Source organism: Eptesicus fuscus, chromosome 15 (genome assembly GCF_027574615.1).
Source record: "Eptesicus fuscus isolate TK198812 chromosome 15, DD_ASM_mEF_20220401, whole genome shotgun sequence".
NCBI classification, from domain to species: Eukaryota; Metazoa; Chordata; class Mammalia; order Chiroptera; family Vespertilionidae; genus Eptesicus; species Eptesicus fuscus.
Window position 1 is genome coordinate 47,487,843 of NC_072487.1, and position 24,801 is coordinate 47,512,643.

Here is a 24,801-nt window from a genome sequence, read left to right on the forward strand (position 1 = left end):
CCTTGAAACAGGTTAATGTATACAATGACTATGGAGTGGGGTGATGTGGTATACTATTTCCCAAATGTATCTCCGTATCAAATGGACTACTTCTTTGGTTTAGCAGAGTAATCCTTCCAGAAAGAGAGAGAGAGAGAGAGAGAGAGAGAAAGAGAGAGAGAAATCATGTTGCTCCCAGTTATAATGGTTTCCTTCAAACTCAGAATGAAATTCATAGCCCTTTCCAGGGCCAAGAGAGGGCCCACATAATCTGGCTCTTTGCTTCTTCTCTGACCCATCTTCCTGACTCACAGCTGATACCTGCTACTTCCTCTGTTTGGAAGGTTCTTTCCCCCAACAATCAGGTAGCCCACTCTCCCTCAATGCACTCAGGCTCTGCTCAAATATCTTTTTCGCTAAATAGATCTTTCCCTTTCACTTTCTGTCCTTCCCCTGTTTTATTTTTCCTCAGAGAAATTACTGCCACTTGATATGTACTTATTTACCTTTCTCACCTCACTGTATAAAGAAATTTGAGGACAAGGATGTTGTTTTGTTCACTGCTCTAACTCTAGCATCTAGAACACTGCCCAGCACAGGTAAATGCTCAGTAAGGACTTGCTAACTGACTGAAAGAACAAACCACTCTTACAGAAAATACGAGGTGCGGTGACTGTTAGATTTATATATTCAATGTTTTTCTTTAATTCTGTAGCTTATGTCTTGTTTTCTTGTTGGGTTTTGAAGAGTAAAACATTTCTAAAGAGCTTATCAATATTTTTCTCTATAGATGTGGTTTGCACTTTCAGTTTTCTACCTAAGAAAGCCTTGCCTATCCCCAGGCTGCAAAGATTTTTCTCCTAGGCTTTCTTCTGGGCATTTTATAGTTTTAACCATGTCATGTATGTCTCTGATTCATTTTGAGTTAATTTCAGGGTATGCTGTAAGGCAAAGATTTAATGTTCATTTACGGATCTCTAGTTTTTCCAAGATCAATTGTTGAAAAGACTTTCCTTTCCTCCAATGAATTGCTTAATTGGGGGAAACTGCTTAACTGGGGCAAGTCATTCGAATTTCAGACTTGGGTGTGACAGAAAGCGTTATTCACTAAGAGTTGACTTTGTTCTCTCATTCTTTTTCCCACCAGAGAAGAGCAGTCTAGCAAAGATACCTTCTCAAGGCCCTGAATTCTTTCCTTTTAGTACTAGAAGCACAAAGAGAGCTCCCTTAGGCAACCTGCCACAAAGTGGACTGAAACTCCTTATTCCAGGACAGAGTTTATAAGGGGCTTATTCTGCTTTAGTCTTTATTCCTGGGTCTTGGCAGATAAAGGATGCTGCTTAATTCTCAATCTATTAAGTAAAGAAAAAGCTACCCCCTGCCCCTCTATGTATCCATAGTAAATAACTACTACTCTGGTAAATGTTCCTTAAATAATGAGAATTCTACATATGGTAAGAAGAAAGGTAGTTAAAATATCCAAATGTGCCAAAGTTAGCTTTTCACCAAGTGAGACTTTCTATAAAGTCAGTGTACACAGACTTTAAGATAAATACCTCGGTATTAAAAGAGAGTTTAATTGTTCTTAAAGATGGTACCAAAGTATTACTCAAGAGGTGATTACTAAGTTCTGCATCAGTAGCAATTCTTATATCAAATTATAAAACTATACCCAGAGACAGTGTGTACCAAATGATAAATTTATTACAGGTTCACATTCTCTTGTTCGAAACCCTTAGGATCATATGTGTTTCACAAGTGTTTTCTTCAATTTAGAATAGTTCTCCCAGAAGAGGATAGAGCAGCATATTGTAAACAAATACATTAACATTTCAGCAAATATGAGTATTCACAATAGGATAAATAAATTCATGTCAATTCTGAGGTTTTTAGATTTTGAAATTATGCACAGGTATTGAATATTGAAGTTTTTTACCCATGATCCTAGATAAACAGGCAGAAGGGGTTCTTTCCTCTGCTGAAGAAAGAAAACAGCCATCAGGGCAAACACATATGGTGGCAAACCTCCTTCTTCAGGGCGATCTATACTGCAAAGCTACAAATGAGAGAAAAGAGGATAAGCTTTCATTTGTACCAACTTGTTATATAATTTGGTCTAAAACCTGTCACTTCTTTTCCTTGTATTACATGATTTACTCCTCAAATAAAACACCACAGTGACAAAATGTAAAACGTCCTTATACTTTTGGAGCAACCACATACTGTGGTTTTGAGTAACAGCTTTAATTTCAACATTTTAATCTTGTTAACTACACATATTTGTAAAGGATCCTAAAATACCATTTGCTGTTTCATTTTTTTCACATCCACAGTAATCCATTCACTTGGTTAAAACACTTTTAATGAAATCAAAACGATGGTTCGATTCCAAGTGCAAGCCCTCATCATCCTAACCTACTGCCTTGAAAATGCATGCTTTGACCACATAAGTGATCAGGAGAGAGAAGGTGGGCAGATTCATTAACACTAACAAAAACAACTTAAAAGCAATGGTCTAGCCTGGCCAGAGTGGCTCAGTTGGTTGAGCGTTGTTCTGTTGCTGGTTCAATTCCCAGTGAGAGCACATACAGAAGGCAACTGATTGATGTTTCTCTCTCTTTCCCTTCCTCTCTGTGTAATCGGGCGAGGATTAAAATAAAAATAAAAAGGATGGACTATTTTGTGATAAAGCAAGAGGCAGCTTTCAAAAAAGGCATACTGTAATTATCACCTTACCCAGTTAAGAGTGGGGAACTCTCTGCTTAGCTTTGACACAAGCCACAGGAACTATATGCACTGTTTTTGTTTTTAAAAAAATATATATTTTATTGATTTTTTACAGAGAGGAAGGGAGAGGGATAGAGAGTTAGAAACATTGACCAGCTGCCTCCTGCACCTCCCCCCACACCCCACACACACACACTGGGGATGTGCCCGCAACCAAGGTACATGCCCTTGACTGGAATCGAACCTGGGACCCTTCAGTCTGCAGGCTGACGCTCTATTCACTGAGCCAAAACTGGTTAGGGCTATATGCATTGTTACTGCTATATATTAACCAGTAAAGCTTTGGATTTTTCTCTATGAAGCACCTGCAGAGCAACTCATTTTTGTAGTCATGATGGGACCCTACATTTTGGGACAATGTTAAATGCTCTACTGGCATTTTAATTGAGATACTGTATTTAAAACATTATGAAAATGTAAGCAAGGCCAGATAGTGGCTTTCATTTTTGGAGTCTCTGGGTATATTACTGGAAATGAAGCTTTATCTCAAACTTTCCTGTGCCTTATAATCACCTCATAAAACTAGTTAAAATGGCCAAAACCGGTTTGGCTCAGTGGATACAGCGTCGGTCTGCAGACTGAAAGATCCCAGGTTCGATTCCAGTTGAGGGCATGTATATTGGCTGCAGGCACATCCCCAGTGGGGGGTGTGCAGGAGGCAGCTGGTCGATGTTTCTACCTCTCTATCCTTCTCCCTTCCTCTCTGTAAAAAATCAATAAAATAGATTAAAAAAACCCCAAAAACTAGTTAAAATGTAAATTCTTGGGCCATATCTTCTGGGATTTGACTCGCAAATCTGATTTATAATATGCACTATAAATCTTTTGAGCAATACTACTATACAGTGAAACAGAAACAATGAATTTCCCTTTCTGTGCACATTAAAATTTCTGTTCCGCCCTAGCTGGTTTGGCTCAGTGGACAGAGCATTGGCCTGTGGACTGGAGGGTCCCAGGTTCGATTCCGGTCAAGGGCACATGCCCAGGTTGTAGGCTCGATCCCCAGTAGGAGGCAGGCAGGAGGCAGCTGATTGATGATTCTTTCTCATCACTGATGTTTCTACCTCTCCCTCTCTATTCCTCTCTTAGATCAATAAAATATATATTTTTAAAAATTTCTGTTGTTGCCCTAACCGGTTTGGCTCAGTGGATAGAGCGTCGGCCTGCAGACTGAAGGGTCCCAGGTTCGATTCCGGTCAAGGGCATGTACCTTGGTTGCGGGCACATCCCTAGTAGGGGGTGTGCAGGAGGCAGCTGATCAATGTTTCTAACTCTCTATCCCTCTCCCTTCCCCTCTGTAAAAAAATCAATAAAACATATTAAAAAAAAAATTTCTGTTGCAATATTCAGATGCCTACTCTCTTCGTGTTTATAAATATGCATCCAAACATTTAAGAGTAAATTAACCATACAAAAATCAAAGCATACTGCTTATGCATACACAGAATATATTCACAAACTTAAGCACTAGACCTACCTTTGCCCAGTACCTAAATGCAATCACCAAAGGAACCAGCTTTGGTTCTAGTTTTCCAAGGGCAGATAAGTGATTTGTTGTCAGACAAGCATGTTCATTTCCTGCACTCACTTTACAAAAAAGACCACTGGTGGGGGTCAGGGGTGAGGATGGGGAGGAAAAAGAGAAAGATAAAAAGTGTTATATAGGTATCTTTTATGCCAACAACTAATTTACATTGATAGTAAGTACTTTAAAAATAAAAATAAAGTTAAAAAAAAATCCAAAACTCACTAAATCTTTATGGGTCACTTAAGAAAGTGTGTTATTGTTGTTGTTGTTTTTAATAAAAAATAAAATAGGGCAGCCATTTTCTGAGTAAATTTTATTTTCAGAACTAAAAACTATGTACTTTCATACATTAAAACTATTTTGTGTGGAAATGAAAATAAGGGAATACTATAAAATATTTCAAATGAGAGTATGAATTCCTATTTGTAAGTATAAAAGTGTTCTCCAAGAGTTGGAGAAATCTGTCTAGTAAACAATCATTACAGCCTATAAACCACCCACTTATAGTACTGATAGTACTTCCAGATGGAGAAATACATGGGTGAAGTCATCTAATTGCTATTTAGCAGTGCTAAAAATGCTGCTAAAAAAGATGGCAAAAGGTGATCTCAACAAGTAACTGATGAAGTTGTTTTTTACCATGTTGAAATGGGTCAAAATGCTTCCTTTCTCTATTTTTTCCTTTTAAAAAATTTTATTCTTTTCAAAATTAATGTTTCCTTTGCATCAATTGCCAAAAGTATAGGGAGAAAGCTAGTAGTAAGCCTATGAAATTAAACACAAGGACTCTATCATTCTAGAAATTAAACATAAGATTTAGTGAAGTATAGAAAAAAAAAGGTTTAGTGAAATACACGTGCTTTCGGCAAGTTGATATTTAATATATGAACAGCTTAAAGAAACAGACCTTTTCTTTTCTTTGCACACCACCATTGGCACCCTCGCATGAAAATCTGCATCAACATCAATAAAAGAATCTGAGGAAAGAAGACAAAAAGGTTAAGTAGGTTAATTATACTTTTGTTTAGAGAACTAGATAAAGTTCAAGTTCCAGTTGTGATTTATCTGCTCAGCCTTTTTCAAAACCATTATTAAGTAAAGCTCCAAGATGACTTGAAAAGGAGAAAGTATGATATTCAAGAATTAAGTAATCATGTTAATTTAAAACCCTAATTTTGTAAAACTATGTTCGACTGAAAATGCTATATTATTGAATTAGACTGTTTAAATGTTATATGAATAACATAATTAGAAATATGGGTAGGCTATTCAAACAAAATTGCTGCAAAAGCTTCTAAAATATGGACAACTGACAAATCTATCTGGGAACAAACGTTTGTTGATTCATTAATCAGGGTTGGGTCACACCTATTTGCCATTAGAAAGTATTAATTTAAACCACTGTATAAAGCAGATTGCCCTTTAGTTATACCCTCGAGAGTAAATTTTACATATTTTGTGTCTTCTTAGACTTGGTCTAAGGTTCATTTAATCTTTATAAATTGTGACATTATTATCAAGCTAAATAATGACTTCCGATTTTCAAAGTTTCAGAAATGATATATTTAAATTATAGACAAAAGAAACATTTAAAAGCAAAATGTAGAAAGAATCTGGTCTTACCACTGTTCTTTAAACATTCCTGAACAAGTAGGAGAACATCTGGCTGAGACATCTAGAAAATAGATCAATGAATACATCAAATTATCTGTAAGTACTTTTGCTTCACTGAGATGATATACAGTCATCTGAAATTATCCAAATTAGAAAGCACATTACAACCAGAGTAAAGAAATTAATCACTATATTGGTCAGGGACAGAGAAATGAGCACCAAACGAGGATGAATATGGGCAAAGGAGACCTACTACACAGTTAACTCCAAATTAATTCCTGAGTTACTTAGCCTCTCAGCAAATCTCAAAAGTTGTGGCTAGAAGTTGACATACTGTAACCACTATTACCTCTCTCACTCTATGAGACTCAGTGCATATTTGCTAAATGAATGAATGAATCAAAAATAACAGCTATGCTGATAAATTACTAATCATAATTTAAGGTTAAAAGAATAGTAAAATCTATTGGTCAGCTGACCATGGAGCAATAGTACCTGGGATGGCAAAGAATGAGGCCATGAAATAGAACATCTGTGGGTGGATTTGTATTTGAACTAGCAACCCAGGTAAATTAAATTGACACAAACCATCTACACACTGGGCTATGGTAACCACCAGTGGATAAATGTATACTCTACTAAAGTGCCTTCCAGTTTTAAAATTCTGACTCATCAAAAGTTTTTTGAGTCATATTTAAACCAGAAAGCTATGTCAGGTGTGGTTCTTCAAAAGCATAATTGTTTTTGAGTGGCTGGGGATAACAGGAGGGAATGAAAAAAAAAGAGCATAATTATTTTAATAAAGTAGGTGTATAATAGAGGGAACCCAGAAGCAAATTAAGCTTTCAGGTCATAGAAGTTATATATCAACACTGCTTAACATCTAAAATTCTTTCCTGCACTGGAAAGTTGACTTTACCAAAGCAATTTAATCATTTCAAGTTAACTGAACCTAAATAGCCCCATAAGATTCACATGGTAAGAATACCAGTATTTGACGTATGAAAGATCTAAAGAGTAAAGTAAGTATGAAAAGCTATAGAGTATTTGAAATAATGCCCTAAAACTGAAGACAGGCAAAAGAACATAGAAATAGAAATTTTTGGAAAAAAAGCTGCCACCATTACACTTAAACAAATCTGAAAATCTCTAAACTATATTCATATTTGAAATATAGCTCATATTTTAAAAAAAGAATTTCCATACCACTCTATGAAAATTCCAACATTTAATTTTGTACTTACAATGGCTGGAAACTGAATGTCAATGTTTACATCCGAATTTTTGAAACCCAATTGGCTACAGGATGACCCATATAATCTTAGAGAACAATCTAAAAAAAAAATGTAAATAAATAAAAGTCATAAATAAGGTAAAATTTCTTGAAAGTTATAACAAAGCACTGTTATTTCAGAAATAGGACCATCAATTAAAACTATACACAAAAGCAAAACACTATTCAAGTCTGGTATAAACAAAGGATAGCAAGGGTGACTCTTTGCTCTTCCTTTATTTTATTTTATTTTATTTTATTTATTTATTTTATTTTATTTTATGTAATAGGGAAGACTGCATTGACAGTGATTTAACATAAGGGCTATCTTTTCAGTTGTAAAACATATTTTAAAAATTCCTAAATTATTATTTCACATTTTGTGCAAAAAATAATACTTGCTATCATTTTTTACATGTTTAAATGTGAAAGTGAAAAAGAAATGGCTAACTTTGTTTTGTATTTATAAACCTGGTAGTATACTAAAGAGTTAATGCAAACACTTCCCCTTTTAGAAAGGCCACATAGGTGTAATTTACTACAAAGATTGTGTTTCTATAAACCAATAATCATAAAAATGACCTTCAGCTTGAAATTTTTTAATAGGAATACTCATATTATAAACAAGCAGCATTTAACATAATATAATCCCTTTAGGAAAACTTTTGAAAAATAATTATATAACTGATACAATTTAAAACACTAGGCAACATGTGATTCACTTTTAAGAGAAAAGTGTGTATATGGCCTATATTTACCACTCAATGTTTTATCACTATTGTGCCAAAATTTTATCCTTTCTCATCAGGAAACTTTGGGTTTTTCCCCCCAGGTTAAGTCAAGTGATTACTTTGGGCTTTAAAAGTTTCTCATGGAAAAAATACATTCAATTTTACAATGGATGTCTATGGCAAAAAACATCAAAATTATAAGTGACTTTTCAGGAACTATCTACAACATAAAGGATGAGGTCCCGCCCTAGCTGGTTTTGCTCAGTGGATAGAGCGTCGGCCTGTGGACCAAAGGGTCCCAGTTTCGATTCCAGTCAAGGGCACATGCCCAGGATTGCGGCTCGATCCCCAGTGTGGGGTGTGCAGGAGGCAGCCAATCAACGATTATCTCTCATCATTGATGTTTCTATCTCTCTCTTCCTCTCTGAAATCAATAAAAATATATTAAAAAAAAAAAAAAAGAATGAGGTCCCTATATAATGAAATGAGCAGGTTCTCACCCTTTATTTTTATGAAAGCATGTATGAATATGAATGATATATTATATGTAATGATCTTACTGTGGAACACATGGTTCTATGGGTAATACGGTAATAATTAAAACAGTGATTTCAACCCTAGCTATATTTTAGAATCACTTGAAGAACATTCTAAAAAACAGTTTCCCATGGTTCCACAGACATAATATGGAGAATGAATTCACCAGTACACAAAATCTATTACATATTAGTTTGCAAAACTCATTTTAGATATTATAAGTCTTTTAAGTGTGGTTAAATAGAACCTTTTTGGACACAGATACGTGAAACTGACTCCAACATACTTCTCTTTATTTTAACTCAAAATATTTTGTCAATTTAAATAGGTAGAATGGTAAACAAATATATACACAAGAGTCCCATAGTGCCCCACTAACATGGGGTATTTAATTTCAAGTACATGCACATAATGAAATTCATAATGAAAACAGGTTTAATGACAATGCATGTAAAAGTCTTTGCTTCCTCAGGGGAAGTCAGGAAAAACAAAAACAGGCAAAAAATAAAGATATGGCAAATCAATTTCTATTAGGTGAAAATTATTACTAGTAGGAAAAATGATTGAAGTACCTTTAGCTAGCTAAATAGAAAAACAAATCTAGAAAATACCTGGTAACTTGTGTTGGAACACATTTTCCATGATACGTTTAATTTCTAGTCTCTGTTCCAAGTTCTCATTGAGTAACCCAAACTCCTGTACAACTCTGTCAATGGCAATACCAATTGCATTTATCTGGGAGGGCGTAGGCGGGGGTAATGTAGTGAGCAACTCTTCCTCCTGCTTCTCCTTTTAAGATCAATGTTGAGATTAAAAAATGACACACGTTTTTAACCTTCTACCATTTACCAAGACAACACTATAAATATTCTTAGCCTTCTCTTTTACTTTAGCTGTGTTAGTTTTCACGTTATCAAACATTTCTTCATGCACATAAAGTGATAATAGAGGGAAGACAGGAATAAGAAAAAAGTGCTAAAAAAGAATATTAAAAACAGCAATGACAAATTATTTTATTACTGGCGTAACGACATATACTTAAGTCCTATCAATGACTTTGTTCATCTTCATAGTGTCCTTAAGGAAATTCATAAGACTATCCAGCAAAACATGTCTGAGCAGCATAAAGTATTTTGGGTAAATTCAATAATATAGGTAGCAAAGTTATTAAGGAGAAGAAAGTCACAAAGACAAGAAATAACAACTGACAGATAAACATTTGTTTTGGTTACATTAAACTTACCTTAATGTTTTTCTTGTGCCTCTTCTCTTTGATATGCTTATGGGCAAATGCAATAGATTCAATGAAAACATCACAAAGTTTGCAGGTATACTTTGCTGTAGGGTAGTTTCTTGGTCGCTATAATTTAAAGAGATTTATAGATATATATATCCTCAAAACTATAGGTCAACAAAAATTAGGCAGAAAATGATTTCCCCTCCACTTTTAAAATTGTTAGTATGTTACTGTCACTCTATCACTATCCTAATAGTCATTTTTATTTAAGTAACTCATTAAATCAAACTGACTATCACTTGTAGCTTGTAGTGCTTCAATACTAATAACCAAAGTAGGATATCTAATTCATCAAAGCACATATCCCCAATTACTAACACAGTTTAAACAAAACAAGGATTTTAACTAACAAATAAAAGATGTTACCCTTTTCAGCCTGTCAATGCAGTCTCTTTTCAATCGCTCCTCAGCCTGCTGTAAACCCAGGAGCTCCTTTGCTGAAAGCACAGACTCGTCGATCACAGGGCCTTCCAAGTCCCCGTCCAGGTCACTTTCCCCATTTCTAGTCCTCCGTGGCTTCCTAGGTCTGGACTTCTGCTTCTTGTCTTCTTAAGTTAGGAAAAAAATATTATTGGTGATATTAAATAACAGAACTGACTAAAAAGCAGAATTTATATATTTATTAATGAAATCGTGTAATATCTGAATGACAACTGAACACAGAGCATAAGGAAAGGGATAGGCATGGATAGAATGCCTGAATACTCATTAAGCACCTCATCTAGATACATAAATCCATAGAAATAGGTGTGTTTTTTTAAACTTAAAAGGAATTCTACTTCAATCAAATAATTTGATTTAATCATCTTTTTGGTATATTGCTGAAAGTATCCTCTGAAGGTGAATATACCTGTTCTCATATACCTAATATATCATCATAATACATAATATACATGTATCTACTATATTCTAGTAACAGGGGCCTGGTGCACGAAATTTGTGCACATTAAAAGAGAATTAATTAGAGGAAATATTTTAATATTGCTATTTGCCCTTTCCCTATAATGGAAGTGTCAGAGATAAAAGAAAATTAGTAAAACGTATATGAAAATCTCCTTCCTGTCAAGAGTCTGGGGTGCACCACGGGACCCAGAGTCAAGTCCCCACACACCGCTTGAACCTCGAAATTGCGTGAGATCCAGACCTGGCCAGCTCTACCCCTGTCAAGCCCCGCAGGGCTGGGGGGCGCAGTCTCAGGTCCCCTGGCCCCACGCCAGGGCGGGGTCGTGGCCTCAGGTCCCCCGGCCCTGGGATGAGGCCTCAGGTCCCTTGGCCCCGGGAGTCAGGGCCTCAGGTTCCCCTGTCAAGCCCTGCCAGGTGGGGGGGCACAGCCTTAAGTCCCCTGGCCCTGGGGCGGGGGGTGGTGGTGTGCGGCCTCAGGTCCCCCCATCAAGCTCTGCTGGGAGGGGGGCACAGCTTCAGGTCCCCCGGCCTGGTGCCAGGGGCGTGGCCTCAGGTCCCCCCATCAAGCCCCGCTGGGCGGGGGGCGCAGCCCTCAGGTCCCCCGGCCCCAGCATGAGGGCGCGATGACCATTTGCATATTAGCTCTTTATTATATAGGATACTTGTAAATATACCTGTTATTCTAATGAAAACTATACACATTTACTTTCATTTTCATAAGTGAACAATATTAACAGCACAGATGGACAATAAATATATTTCCAAAGATCTCAGAAATCAACTACATTCTTATCTGAAATGAAAATTCAGTCTTCACATAATTGTCCCCCCACATTAATATCAAGAAGTTTAAGCCAAAATTTTATTTACTGAGGACAACCATTTCCCATTTTATCTTTACTTTCATTTTCACTTCTTCAATGGCATGCACACTGAATACATTTCAAAGGAAGAAACAATTAGCAGCTGAACTAAAAATTTTCTGCAAGTATACACTAATTTTCACTTGTTTATAGACTGTGCTGTTCTACAATCCTTATAATAAATGAATCTGTCACTTTTTAAAAAAATGTGTAACTTTTAACTTGTGAAACTAAAGGTGATTGTGAGATTGCTTTATAAAAAAATTTGTCTTAAATAACTTTCATAACTTCCCTTAAGTTCTGAAAAATGAAACTATTAGTAACACATACAATTAAAGTTAAATTCATTTCTCCAATTAAAATTGTGATAAATGGATTGAATGACTTGAATGGAAAGAGAGCTTCTAAATGGCTTATCAATAACTAGTCTGAAAATAGAAACCTGCAATGCCCTGCATAAGGCAATTCCTGTCAAGTTTCCACTGGAACTTATTACTTGTATAGCAGGTACAATAAATCAGTTAATTGAAAAAAAAAATTGTCAGAAAAGGGAGATATAGGACCTTTATTTTACAAAAGCTACTTGCCAATAGTTCTAGAAGGAAATCAGCAAGCACTGTGTTCAAACTACCATAAGATGAATATAGTGAAATTCTGCTAACAGTTTCTGTACTACAGTAAGTGGCAATTAAACAAAATTAAAGAAGTATTAGGACAAATACAGTTTTATTTTTAAAAGCAATCAACATAGACCAAACAAAATAGTAAAAAGTAGTCATTGGAAGAAAAAAAATCAGTCTACACCTTAATACCTGCTTTTAAATACTCCCCCTACTCCCAATTAAAATATAAATCTTTTAAGGAGAGTACTCTTGGTCTGCCCTAAACTTTTGAGATAGGCACTTCTTTTACTTTAAAGGTATGTCTATTTTCACTTAATTTGCTTGTCATTACCAACTTTAAAAAACTGCATCTGATTTCAGTATTAAGGACAGAACTTTCTCACTTAGGCAAACACTCATTAGAGATTTACACCAATATGTGCGATACCCATTAGGAAAGTCCATATTAGTCAAAAACACTAAGTGATATAGAACCAAATTCCTTTTTTTAATCCCTCCTCTTTCCTACTCACAAAGACTGCTAAATATAACTATATTTGCTGTCATTTTCTAGAAAGAATGACTTCAATTTCCCTCCAGAGAACACAATTAACTCTTTATTGTTTTTATACAGAGAAGTAGGTGGCTGCAGAAATTTTGTCTGATGCTGATAACAGCAGCTACCATTACAGAGTATTTTATTATGCAATAGGTGCAATGTAAGCAGTTTATATGGCATTGCCTCATTTAATCCCTACAGTGATCCTGTCATGGATGCTAAAATTACTCCCATTGTACAGATGGGGGAAATGCTGGTCCAGGAAAATAAGTGACTTGTGCAGAGACACATGACTAAGTCAAAGCAAAGGGATTTGAAAAAGAGATTAAAGCATAGGTGAAATTCTTAAATTCAGCCTTGTAACAATATACAAACTAAAAAGAACTAATTAAAATCCCTTCTTGCAGCATACTCATTCACAACTGGAACAGACCAGTACTGATAAGTCAATATAACCTTATGAACCTCACAGGCCTGCATAGTAAAAATGATCAAATAATAAAATCTAGCTGTTGGGAATCAGGAAAGCAAAGCTGGGTTTTGCTAAAAAAAATTTCCATAATTACTTAGACTACCTGGCTTATCCCAAGTTTTTTTGTAATATGAATGCATTCTCTATATACAGTATTCTAAGTTTCCCATATTTTACTTGCATATGAACCACTGTTCCATTCACAAAGGACATGTGTATTTGAGTGGATGTTTTCCAGCTAAGATTACTAATGGAACTGTCCCAAATACGATAAATTGGCAACCTAGGATATTTGAGAGATGAAGTGTGAGTGGTAATGGAGAACTGAAAAATAGACAGTATTAAAAACAAAGCAACTTGAGATAATTTCACTTCATTTTCTCATATCATTTAATAAGACCCTCCCTTATTAAGACAAGTTTGATTTCAGGAAAATTTCAGTTCCTTTAATGAAATCCTTTTTAGGAATCTCTGAGTGTAGTGCAAAGTTTAAATTTCTCTCTACAGTGAGCAATGTTATACCAAAGCTTAATATTTCCTTTATGAAGATTTTCAAGAAATAAGAGACTGAAAAGACCTTTAATTAGCATTTGTGAAAGAATACACCTGTATTTCACAGAGAGAAAACATGGGAGCTTTCAATAAAAAGACAGTGAAGACGTATTTCCCATTCAAAACCTCTTAAAATCAACTTCTTTTAAAATGAAACACAAATACATATAAGAGGTTTTTGGTATGTAAACAATCCCTTTTAATATCTTTCTGGTTGCAAACTATTGATCTATAAGTCTTTCTTTTCATAATGCTGCTCAACATCAAATTTTCTTTTCTAAAAGACCAACTACTGGTAACTAAATTAAAATGTCCATGTCCCACAGACACAGTAATACACAAATACTTAAAATCACACAAACTTTTAAAAAGAAAAACACAACTTGAAAGTCCAGAAATCATCAATGCGTGTGCAGTTTCCCTCTGTCAGATTTCCGGTCCAGCGCTGCTGAGTTAGCAGCCAGAGCAGCACGGTACATGATTTCAGTTTCACTTCCTCATCTACCATTCTACATAAACAAGTCTGGATAAATTTAACTTCTCTGGGCCACAACTTCCTGCTTTGTAAAACTGTGATTCTACCTTTGGTATATCACCACAGACAATTCCTTCCAGTTCTTTACAGCTTCAAGATTTCTGAGGCTAAGGTTTGATCTCTCCCATCCATTTGATTCCTAATACCTCTTTCTGTTTTGACTCTTTGATTCAAAGCATTTTCTTTTGCTTTTCCTATTTAAAAAAAATATAAAATAACACCTTTTCTCCCATTTTATACTTTCATAAGACCCTCTAAAGATAGAACATGATGTTTTTCCTACTAAGACTTCTAAATGTACAGGTGACAAATGTCCTACAGGTTTAAAACACACACACACACACACACACACCCACACACACACACACACACCACTGTGAGATAATATGAAGGAAAAGGGCCTAGAAAGTGCCAACATTGCCTACCAGCATTTAAATTAAAACACACACACACACACACACACACACACACACACATGACCAAACCTGTGAAAGTGCTCGCTAGTTTGCAACTCATTCTGTATGGCCTCCTTTCCTTCAGCCACACGGGCTTCCGTGCTCTTCCTGGAATGTACCCGCTCTGTCACAGCCTTTACACGGGGGTGGGAGTGGAGGACGTTTTCCTCAAAAATTCCCAGTGCCGGCTCCCGCACTACCCAGTGAGGGCTACCCTGATCAGTCTATTTAAAGTGTCAACCGCCTCTCCCTCACTCCCCGCCAGGCCCAGCACTCCATTTCTTTCATTATTTTATAGTCAGTCAGGAAGTGCTTTAAGTTTTTAGGAAGAAATTGGTATAGTAGAGTATATATTTTTAATAGGAAGCAAACCAGTAGTGATGATGGAGGCAGAGGGTTTAGGTAGGCTGATTTGGTAGTAGAGATGAGGAAGAACTACAGACTGGGAATATAAAGAAGACAGATTTCAGTAGTAAACTTAATAGGAATAAATTTGGTGGTAAAATTAGTAGGTCATAACTTAGTCAAAAGGGGAAGAGAACATAACTAAGTTGCTTAAAAAAAAAAAAAAAAAAAAAAAAAGCAGGCAGCCCTGGCCAGTTTTCTCAGTGGTTAGAGTTGGCCTTCAGACTGAAGGGATTCGGGTTCGATTCCAGTCAAGGGCATGCACCTTGGTTGCAGGCTTGATCCCTGGCCTGACCTTGGTAAGGCTCATGTGGGAAGCAACCAATCGATGTATCTCTTTTGCATCAATGTTTCTCTCTGTCTCTCCCCTTCCCTTCCACTCTTTAAAATCAATGGAAAAAATATCCTTGGTGAGGATTAACGTTAACAACAACAACAAAGTCAACAAACTTAATAGCCCATTTTTCCAAGAATAATTTTGAGCATACTTTGCATTTTCAGACTAAATATTAGTTTTATTTTTTTTCTACAAATGTATGACTTCACTTCATTTTAGTAATTACTGTCCATTAGATAAAAACAATTTCCCTGTTTACAGATATCACAGGGACATGGACCAAATTTATTCACCTTTTAGAAAACTGTATAATCGCTTTGGGGCAATTATTATCAAACATGTAGGGCACCCAGAATAGGCTTCTGGTTTGAAACTAAAAGGTAAGGCTTTTATGTGTATTTCTGACTTCTAAACGTAATATCTCTCAATATGTTTGTAAAGCTCACTTTTTTTTTTATATATATTTTATTGAGAGAGGAAGAAAGAGGGATAGAGTTAGAAACATCGATGGAGAGAAACATCGATCAGCTGCTCTTGCACACTCCCTACTGGGGATGTGCCCGCAACCAAGGTCATGCCCTTGACCGGAATCGAACCCGGACCCTTGAGTCCGCAGGCCGACGCTATCCACTGAGCCAAACCGGTTTCGGCTGTAAAGCTCACTTTTGAGGGGAAGAAAATCTTGGACTACCCTCCTATCCCTCTGTGGCAGGAGATATATGCAGTCTATATTGGGCTTTTATATCAAATAAGATTTTTAAAATCTTCACAGTCTGTCATTTATATTATTCAAATACAAAACTGTGATACATGATTTAGAAATTATATACACACACTCAGAAATTATGATATAGTCTCCAGGAGAATATGCTCACCCTCTAATGTAAAAAGCACCAACAGGAAATATGTTGACTAAAGTAAAATGAGCATTATGGCAAAGGAAACTTTTAAAGGGACCAATATATACACGTATCACAACTGCAATCCTTAAAATAATTATATTAAATAAGCAGAAACTATGAAAAATTTGAACTGCATTGCTGAAAATAATAAAACTCATCTGGATGAAAAAGAAAAAAAGACTGCTGACTTTGGGTTGTTAACTTGACAAATTGCAACACATTACCGTGGCTTCCTGCTTCCACTTCTGACATGGTTTCCAGGCTTGTTGGGTCTTTATGAAATAGTCGCCTTACAGCTCTACAGCCTCTTCCGTCTTGCCACCGATATCCATCTTCACTTTCTTGAAAGGGCTCTTTTCTTGGTCGGTTCATAACAGGAATTCTAGGTCCTAGTTTGAATTCTCTCCAACTCTCCGAATTACCAGCAAGTTCATCTGATAGCCATCTCTTACTTTGATCTCTGTGGTTGTCATTTACCCAAAGGGGTTGACTGTAAATTGGGTTTTTAAATGCATATGGATTGCTGGAAACGGCATATGGTCCTTTTCTAGGAGTATTCCCATAGTTCCCTGGTGTTATTTTTCTCTTGGGAAGGCCTTTTTCCATTTTATTGCTATGGCCTTTAGCATAATCATCCATTATTAAATAATCTTGTTGAGGGTGACCCCTTCTGAAATCCTCATCTTCTACAGCTCCCCGGTCTTTAGCACGCTTCACAAAATAAGGTTTTGGTGCATCTCCCATGGTCTTTGACTTCACTTTTCTTACTTTGCACCTGAAAGAAAGCATTTTGGGGGAAAATCAAACTATAACAAGGTATCACACCTAGTGTACAAAATACCCCATGTATTGCACAGACGCTCAAAAGCCCATAAGAAACTCCCCCTCTCCCCTAATTTCCATCGCATTCCAATAATCAGTGTATTACACTAGAAGTTAGGAGGCTTATCCTAGGATATTCATCATGAAAATTAGTACCTACTCTGTAACATGAAGATTAAACCTGTGACTAAGGGAAGCTCCCTATAGTCTCTAGTCTCGAGAACTGTAGCATTAAAAAATGTTACTCATACCAAGTTTTACCTATATGACAAAAGCGCTTCTCTTAAAAAACAAAACAAAACAAAAACAACCCTTCATCCCAAGCCCATACTGTTAGCAAACTCCCGAAGCAGTCTTTAAAACTCCACGTCTCCGTCCCTCCTCCGCGCCCCGGGACCTCGGCTCACCTCCCCACCACTATTCAGAACGATGGCTCCGATCGCTTGGGTGACGGAGGCCCCACCGAGGCTCCGCTCCAGTCAAAGGGGCTGGGTTTCCAACCAAGAAACAACTCCAGCTACTCTTCCCCGACCTCCTTCTCCACCCCAAACAAGTTGGTGTTTTGTTTGTGTTTTTTTTTGTCACCAATTGCAATTTCCCCTCGACGATCCCCATCTGATCGCCCCACCCCCCGATTTGCCTCAGTTTCCACCCCTTGGGACCGGAGGCGGAGAAAGAGGAAGCGTCCCCGCACTCCCGGCCACGAAGCCACCGCGGGTACCAGGAAGCAGGAAGTGACCTACCTCCCTGATGGGTTCCGAGGTCCCCCAGGTCGGCCAGGGGGCCGAGGCCGAGTGCTTCCACCGAAATCCCTCCTTCTGCGGCCCTCGCACGGTCTGACCGAAAGTGAAGACAGGGGCTCGAACCTGATCGCTCAGTCCCCGCTGGCCTGGCAACAGGGACCGAGGCCAGCGGAGGATGAAGCCAACGTAAAACTCCTGGGCGGAGCCCGCCCTCCAGTCTGGGTTCCGGAGAACCTATCGGAGACTCACCCCGGAGGCGAGTCCGGGAGGGACGCGAGGAGAAGACGCCCGAAACACTCACCACCTCCGCGGCGCTCCTCCGCCTCCTTCGGTCCCGGCCGGGCTCCCTCTCTGTGTTTTCCTCCGGCCCCACTTCCGGCGCTCAGCGCTGGCTCATTGTGCGCGATTGGGAGGCGGGGGCCGCCCCCGCCGGAGAGCTCCGCCGCTCACGCCGGAAACGCGCGCCCTTCCGAAGGGCCGCCCGCCTCCAGCCCCGCCCCTCCCGCCTCCGCAGCGCCCCGCCCACTTCCGCCGCCGCCGCCGCCGCTGCCGTGCGCTGACTCGCGGGAGAGCGGGCCGTCCCTCCTCGCCCAGGTCTCCTCTCTACCCGGGAAGCGTAGGAAGGAGAGCTCTGGTTCTCCGAGGTCGGCCGCTGCCGCGTGCCGCGTGCCGGGGTAGGCTCGGAAGCTCGGCTTGCCCCTGGAGGCTCCTGGTTGCTGGGTCTGAGGTCTCAGTGCTCTAGATATTTTCCCGGTAATTCCGAGTGATGTCACGTCCCAGGAGGTCTGGGTTGCCGGTCCTGTAGGAATGCCTATCCTGTTGAAGCACCCGCTGTTCACCCAGCTCTCAGTAGGGTCGAGGGAAATGCTTTGCTTTTTTTCTTAGATTGGGTACGTAAACAAAAACTGAAACAAAAACAACACAGGACGGTGTTTTTAAGAATACGTGTAATCTGAAAAGATGACCCAAGAGATGTACTCGAATTTTTGAACGAAAATTGCACACCTGGAGCTAGCAAACACCCCAGAGCGTTGAGAAAAATGTGATGGTTTTGATTGCTCTGCTTTAAAACATTTAAACTTAAATTCGCGAGATCCTGTGAGGCCTTGGTCTTAAAATAATTATGAACCCATACGTACTGGCTACTGCCAGGAACTGGTCTGGGGGCTTTTCAGATTCTTAAGTCATCTAATCCATGCCATATCCAAATGCTTTGGTTCTGAAAAATACCTGGGAATCAAGCCAGTTATCTGTTTGACAGGCGGACAGTGCCTTTCATAGAGTCCAAAGGGAGCTTGGTAATATAATACATGATTGCATTTATTAAGGGACAATAGCGTTGCCTCACCCAGTGGAATAATTCTTGCACACAAGACCTGGTTTAGGAAAAATTCTAGAGGAGCAATAGAAGATACATCTTTTTAAGGATTTTTAAATATTTTTTACTTGCATTTTCTTCAATGCATCTCCAAAATCCTAACTTTTATTCTAAACTTGCTTTGAAGTTTGTTAAAAAGAAATAGCAGACCCAAAATGCAGTCACTGTGGTAAGCCCCACCAAGACTTAATACCTAAACTAATTACAGTTTCAGCCTCTCCCAGGAGTGGAATTTTAATTCAATTTGAAATTTCCTGATCAGCACTAAGGAGGTAATATGCCCAGTAAGACCCCCCCCCCCCCATGGCCATCCCTAAGGGAAGGTGATCTTGCCTGAAATAATCCACTCTTTTACCTTTCTTGTCCTACCTACCATCTTTCTGTCTAAAACAACCTTCCATTTTGTACAACTCCTTGTAGTGCCCTTCTAGTTGCTAGATGGGATGCTGACTGACTCATGAATCAATTAATAAACCAATTAGACCTTCAGATTTATTCAGTTGAATTTTGTTCTTTAACAAGAGTCATCTTGAGGATAAATGAGGCTCTCTAAAACAAGATGCAATATTAACCAAAGATTATTGACAGTTACTATACCTCTGTCTATATTATACTGCAGTGGCAATTTAAACTGGTTGTGGGGACTCTTAAAATTAAGTTGAAAAGTTTGGTTTTAAAAAAATTTTTTTTTAATGTTACTGGAGGGAATTGAGTTTTTCAGATTCTTTGTGTGGTTGCGTCACGGTCTAGACATTTTTCCAACAACTTGGAGCAGAAATGTGGGGCCTGTTTGGTTCAGAGGACATTAATATTGCTTCATATGTTATAAATGTGTCTTCTCTCTTGAACGAGAAGCTTAACATTGTGGCACCTCTTGACAAGTTAACCTTTAACAAACTGTGCCAGTGGTGTTTTTCCTGTAGGGCCATGGAGTCAGAAGTGCAGAGGTTGTGTTCATAGCTTTGTCAGCCAATTTTTTTTCCCTTAGTGCTTTTTATTCACTTTTTTAGTGAATTATATTGGCTCCCCCTTTACCTATGTCCGGAGTTTATTGACTCCTCACCACTTCCACTGCTCCCAACTTGCTGTTAGTAACGACCATGGCTCTGATGCATTGTTGCAATCGTCAGCTTTCACCCTTGCCCTCCTCATCTATTCTCAACACTGTAGCCAGAAAACTCAAGTTCAGATCTGAGCCAGATTACTGTTTCCCACTCAGAATCCCTCAGTGGCTCTTCAGTTCCCTGGGAGTAAAAGCCAAAGTCCTTAAAATGGCTACAAAGCCCCTCCTTTTATTTCTGATCGCACTCTTTATTCCTCTGACTCACTCCACCCGAGCTATACTAGCCTTTTTGCAATTCCTTCATCATGCCAGGGCTTTGCACTGGCTATTTCCTCTGCCTAGAAAGCTTTCCCTCCCTTTGGTGTCTGTATTGGTCACACCTCCATCTCCTTCAAACCTTTGCTCACATTCTCAATGAGAGCAATTCTTACCACTCATTTAAATTGCTGTCTACTGCCCTCTCCTCTGCCTTCCCCCCACTTGGTCTGGATTTGTCATGATTATTTGTTTCTTGCCTGTATTACTCCATAAGAAAAGTTCAACAAGGGTAGAGACTTGCCCATTTTATCAGTATATCCTCTAGGACCTAGAACATTACCTGGCTCATGGTAGACTCCCTAGAAATATTTGTGGAATGAATGAAAGATGCAGGATGTCAATGCAAGAACATCCAAACTTTTGGAGCATTTTTGTAACAGTTTATTTGAACCAAGCAGAGGACACATCTGGATGCAAGTTCTCCTCAGAGGGAGAAAAATGCTCCCCAGAATGACAGTTTGCAGTTCCTTTTATACATTTGGAATTAAGGAGGGAGGGTAAAGAAGATTAGTACATGAACATGGAGGATTTCCCCGACCTGCGGGGTCTTCTAACGGGGGTACCGAGGCGGCGCACCTAAGAGAATGAGAGACAGACAAGGGACGCAAAGAATGGAGGCAAGACAAAAGGGATTCTGATCAAGCCTCAAAACTTTATTTTTACAGCGTTCCTTATATGTGATTTCTAGAAGGGTGGATGCCTAGGAGGGGTGGGGGCTGACCTAGATAATCGGCGAAAGTCGTAACTATAGATAAAGGGTGTGGCAGTTGAAGGGCGGCTACAGAAGAAATGCTTTGTCCTCAGGCAAGAGGAAGTGGGCCTAGTACAGTAACTTACTGAAGGTCAGAGTTAATCCTTTGACCGACTCTTGGTCCCTGACACAGGGAAATCTCTATGATTGGATTACAGGATAGTTAATAAGACTATGTTCTCTCTTCAGGGTGGTTATGCTTCACAGGGATCTAAAAAAGAGGCTTTTCAAGTGTGTTAACCTAGATCAGTGATGGCGAACTTATGACACGCAAGTCAGCACTGACATGTGTAGACATTTCTGATGACATGTGGCCGCTGAGGCGGCCGCATGCCGAGGATGAAACATTTGCGAAATAATGTTTTTTCCTCAAAGTGACACACTACCCGAGTTATGCTCAGTTTTTTGGCGAAGTTTGACACACCAAGCTCAAAAGGTTGCCCATCACTGACCTAGATGCATAAAAACAATGAACAGGTCTTGCTTAAGGCAAAGATAAACCTTTTATGGGCCTGGGATGTGATTAACTACTGTGACCTCCTCTGTTAGGAACTTGTGATCAGATCACCCTGTGAGGTTCCTTTGGTTAGGTTTATTACAGGTTAGGTTTTCATCCAGGAGGACAAACTAGGCTCTACAGCAGTAGTTTGTCATTAACATTTGATTCCTCTCTCTTCTTATGGTGTATTAGTACTCTGACAGAGGTCTAATTTTATAATAGGACTAGAGGCCCGGTGCACCAATTCATGCACGGGTGAGGTCCAGCTGGCCTGCCCCAATGGGGGCTGGCCCGCCCTGATGGGGGCCGATTGGGGGTGGGACTGGCCAGGGGGAGGAGCAGAGGGTGGTTAGGGGGACCTGACCAGGGCCCCGATGGGACAGTTGGCTGCTGCAGTGTGTGTCATAGTGACCAGTCATTCTGGTTGTTCTGTTGTTCAGGTCGCTTGGCTTTTATATATATATATGAAAAATAAACTCAGAAACTTTAAAATGTTCTACCCTTCTTTGCTCTTTCACTATCTGCCTAAAGTTTTCAACATCCTCACAATGGCTTTCTTCTCCCCAATCTCTCCCCCCGCCCCCCTCCCCGCCCCAATTCTCAAATAATTGAGTTAGAATACTTCCTTGAGTCAGTTAGGGTGCATACAGCTTTGAGTTTGATATAAAACCTAATAGATGTGGAATGATGTTGTTGGCTGCTATCCATTCTCACCTTTGTCCTTCCTAAAGGGACCTAAATTTTATTCTGTATCCCATCCTTCTCACTTACAATAAAAAATATCCTCAGGTATTGCCGACCGTCCTTGGGATGGGGGGCTGGGAGGGATGGGGGGTGCAGGCTACAAGGGGTCAATGGGGGGGAGAAAGGGAACATCTGTAATACTTTCAAAAATAAAGATTAAAAAAATAAAAGTAAATAGAGTGGAATTTGATGAAATAAAAATAGTAAGTAGGAATAGAAATGGCTCTAATTTTGAACTGTCCTGTTGTCCCTTGTCCCCTGGGTATGGAACAGTCCATGGTGCCTCCCAGGGGGAGACATACTGAAAAACTGTTTGTTGTTTATCTGAAATTCAAATTTAATTGGGCACCCTGTAATGAATGAATGAATGAATGAATAATGTTGCCCAAATTGGCTATCTGCAGTATCTCCCGGAACCTTTCTGCTGGAGCTTGTACTCTTGGTGAGGATCCACCCAACAGCTATATTGACTGCTTGTCAGATTGTCTGTGCTGTCTTCTTGCAGTGACTGTATACTGGTAAACAGCTCCCTCTTCTCCTCCCCCCGGCCCATGTTGTATTGGAAAAAACATCAAACCTACAGAAAAATTTCAAGAAATATACAATGAACATCCATGTACTATTTACATAATTCATCAATTTTAACATTTTGTCACATTTCTTCCTTTGTGCATGTGTGTATTTTTTGGCTGAACCATTTGAGAGTTGCAGACATCTAGATAGCTAAACCCCCCAACCTTTAGTGTATATCTCTCAAAACTGAGAATATTTTCCTACGCAACTACAAATGTAATTATCACACTCAGGACATTTGGACATGACACAGTATTATTTCCTAACATGCAGTTCTGCAATTGTCCCAATAATGGTATACTTTTTAATTTAACACTTATTTTTACTGAAGATTTGAGCAAGATTCATATATTGCTTTTTTTTTAAGTGTTCTTTAATGTAGCACAGCTTGCCAATTTTTCCCCATTCATGATGTTGACATTTTGGAAGAGTCTGGGCCCATTCTTTTGCAGTTGATTGTTTCCCTATGGTTCGACTTCATTAAACATTTTTTTGGCAGGAATACTATATAGGTGATGTTGTATCACACATCTCAGTGTAGTACAGCAGAGGACATATGAGGTGGCAATGTTTTTTTAACGATAAGTTTGATCACTTGGTTAAGATAATATCTACCATATTTCTCCATTAATAAACATTCATTTTTTCATTTGAAATTAATAAATAACTTGTGATACTTTGGGCTGTGTGAATATTCTGTCCCCCCATCTTTCTCCCAATGGTTTTAGCATCCATTAATGATTAACTCCTGAAATCAAATATTGCTATGTAGTTGTGAAATGGCGATTTTCTATTTTTATCATCCCTCCTGTGTTTATTATTTGGCATTCTTATATAAAGGAGGACTTTCACTTTCTCCCATTTTCTTTTTCTTTTTTTAAATTTCTTTACTGATTAAGATATCACATATTTGTCCTCATCCCCTTATTCCCATCCCAAACCCCTCCCCACATATGCCCCCATCCCCCGGTTGTCCGTGACCACTGGTTAGGCTTATAGGCATGCATACAAGTCCTTTGGTTGATCTCTCCCCCTTTCCCCCACCCTCCCCTACTTTCCCTCTGAGGTTTGACAGTCTGATCGATGCTTCCCTTTCTCCAGGTCTGTTTTTGTTCATCAGTTTATGTTGTTCATTATTTCCCCTAGATAAGTGAGATCATGTGATATAAGAAATACACTTATAAGAGCCGAAAATGAGACAAGCAATAATGGTTATGCTGAGAGGCAAATGAATCAGTCTGTAGTGAGTTTCTTTCTGGGCCAACAGTTCTTTTGAGTCCCAATTTCAATGTCAAACAATTCCTTATGTGTACATGTCAGCAATGATATTTCAGTTCTGGATGGTGGACAAATGGTGGTGATACAGGTCCGACCCTCTCTGGTTTGGGCAACCTTCAGCGACGCACAGCTGCTGTCTGCTAGTATGGCAAGGCGTCGTCAGCGTCTTCCATCTCTGGACTGTTTCTCTTCTGACTTCATGGCTGGAGCAGTCCTGTCAATTCCTCTCTGTTGCAGGAATCCACATGGTCTTGGAGTTGTTTTCTGAAAATATCCATACATATTCTCGACCAAAAGTTAA

General features: G+C 38.8%; 1 protein-coding gene across 4 annotated transcripts in view; it reads right to left on the reverse strand.

Moving 5' to 3' along the window:
* TUT7 (terminal uridylyl transferase 7) overlaps positions 1-18,289 on the reverse strand; it is a 56,128-nt gene extending 37,839 nt beyond the window's left edge. For 2 of the 4 annotated variants that reach the window (XM_028146209.2, XM_054726701.1), the window contains exons 1-10: positions 17,897-18,288; positions 16,556-17,106; positions 10,113-10,294; positions 9,693-9,809; positions 9,061-9,238; positions 7,153-7,241; positions 5,918-5,969; positions 5,202-5,271; positions 4,244-4,370; positions 1,916-2,035 (exon numbers count right to left, since the gene is read on the reverse strand). In XM_028146209.2, the coding sequence (XP_028002010.2) occupies positions 1,916-2,035; positions 4,244-4,370; positions 5,202-5,271; positions 5,918-5,969; positions 7,153-7,241; positions 9,061-9,238; positions 9,693-9,809; positions 10,113-10,294; positions 16,556-17,075 (1,455 nt within the window). In that variant the 5' untranslated portion in view covers positions 17,076-17,106; positions 17,897-18,288. Of the gene's footprint in view, positions 1-1,915; positions 2,036-4,243; positions 4,371-5,201; positions 5,272-5,917; positions 5,970-7,152; positions 7,242-9,060; positions 9,239-9,692; positions 9,810-10,112; positions 10,295-16,555; positions 17,107-17,896 lie in introns of all 4 variants that reach the window. The other 2 variants (XM_054726700.1, XM_054726698.1) reach the window with 2 other exon arrangements.
* Positions 18,290-24,801: the final 6,512 nt, after the last annotated feature.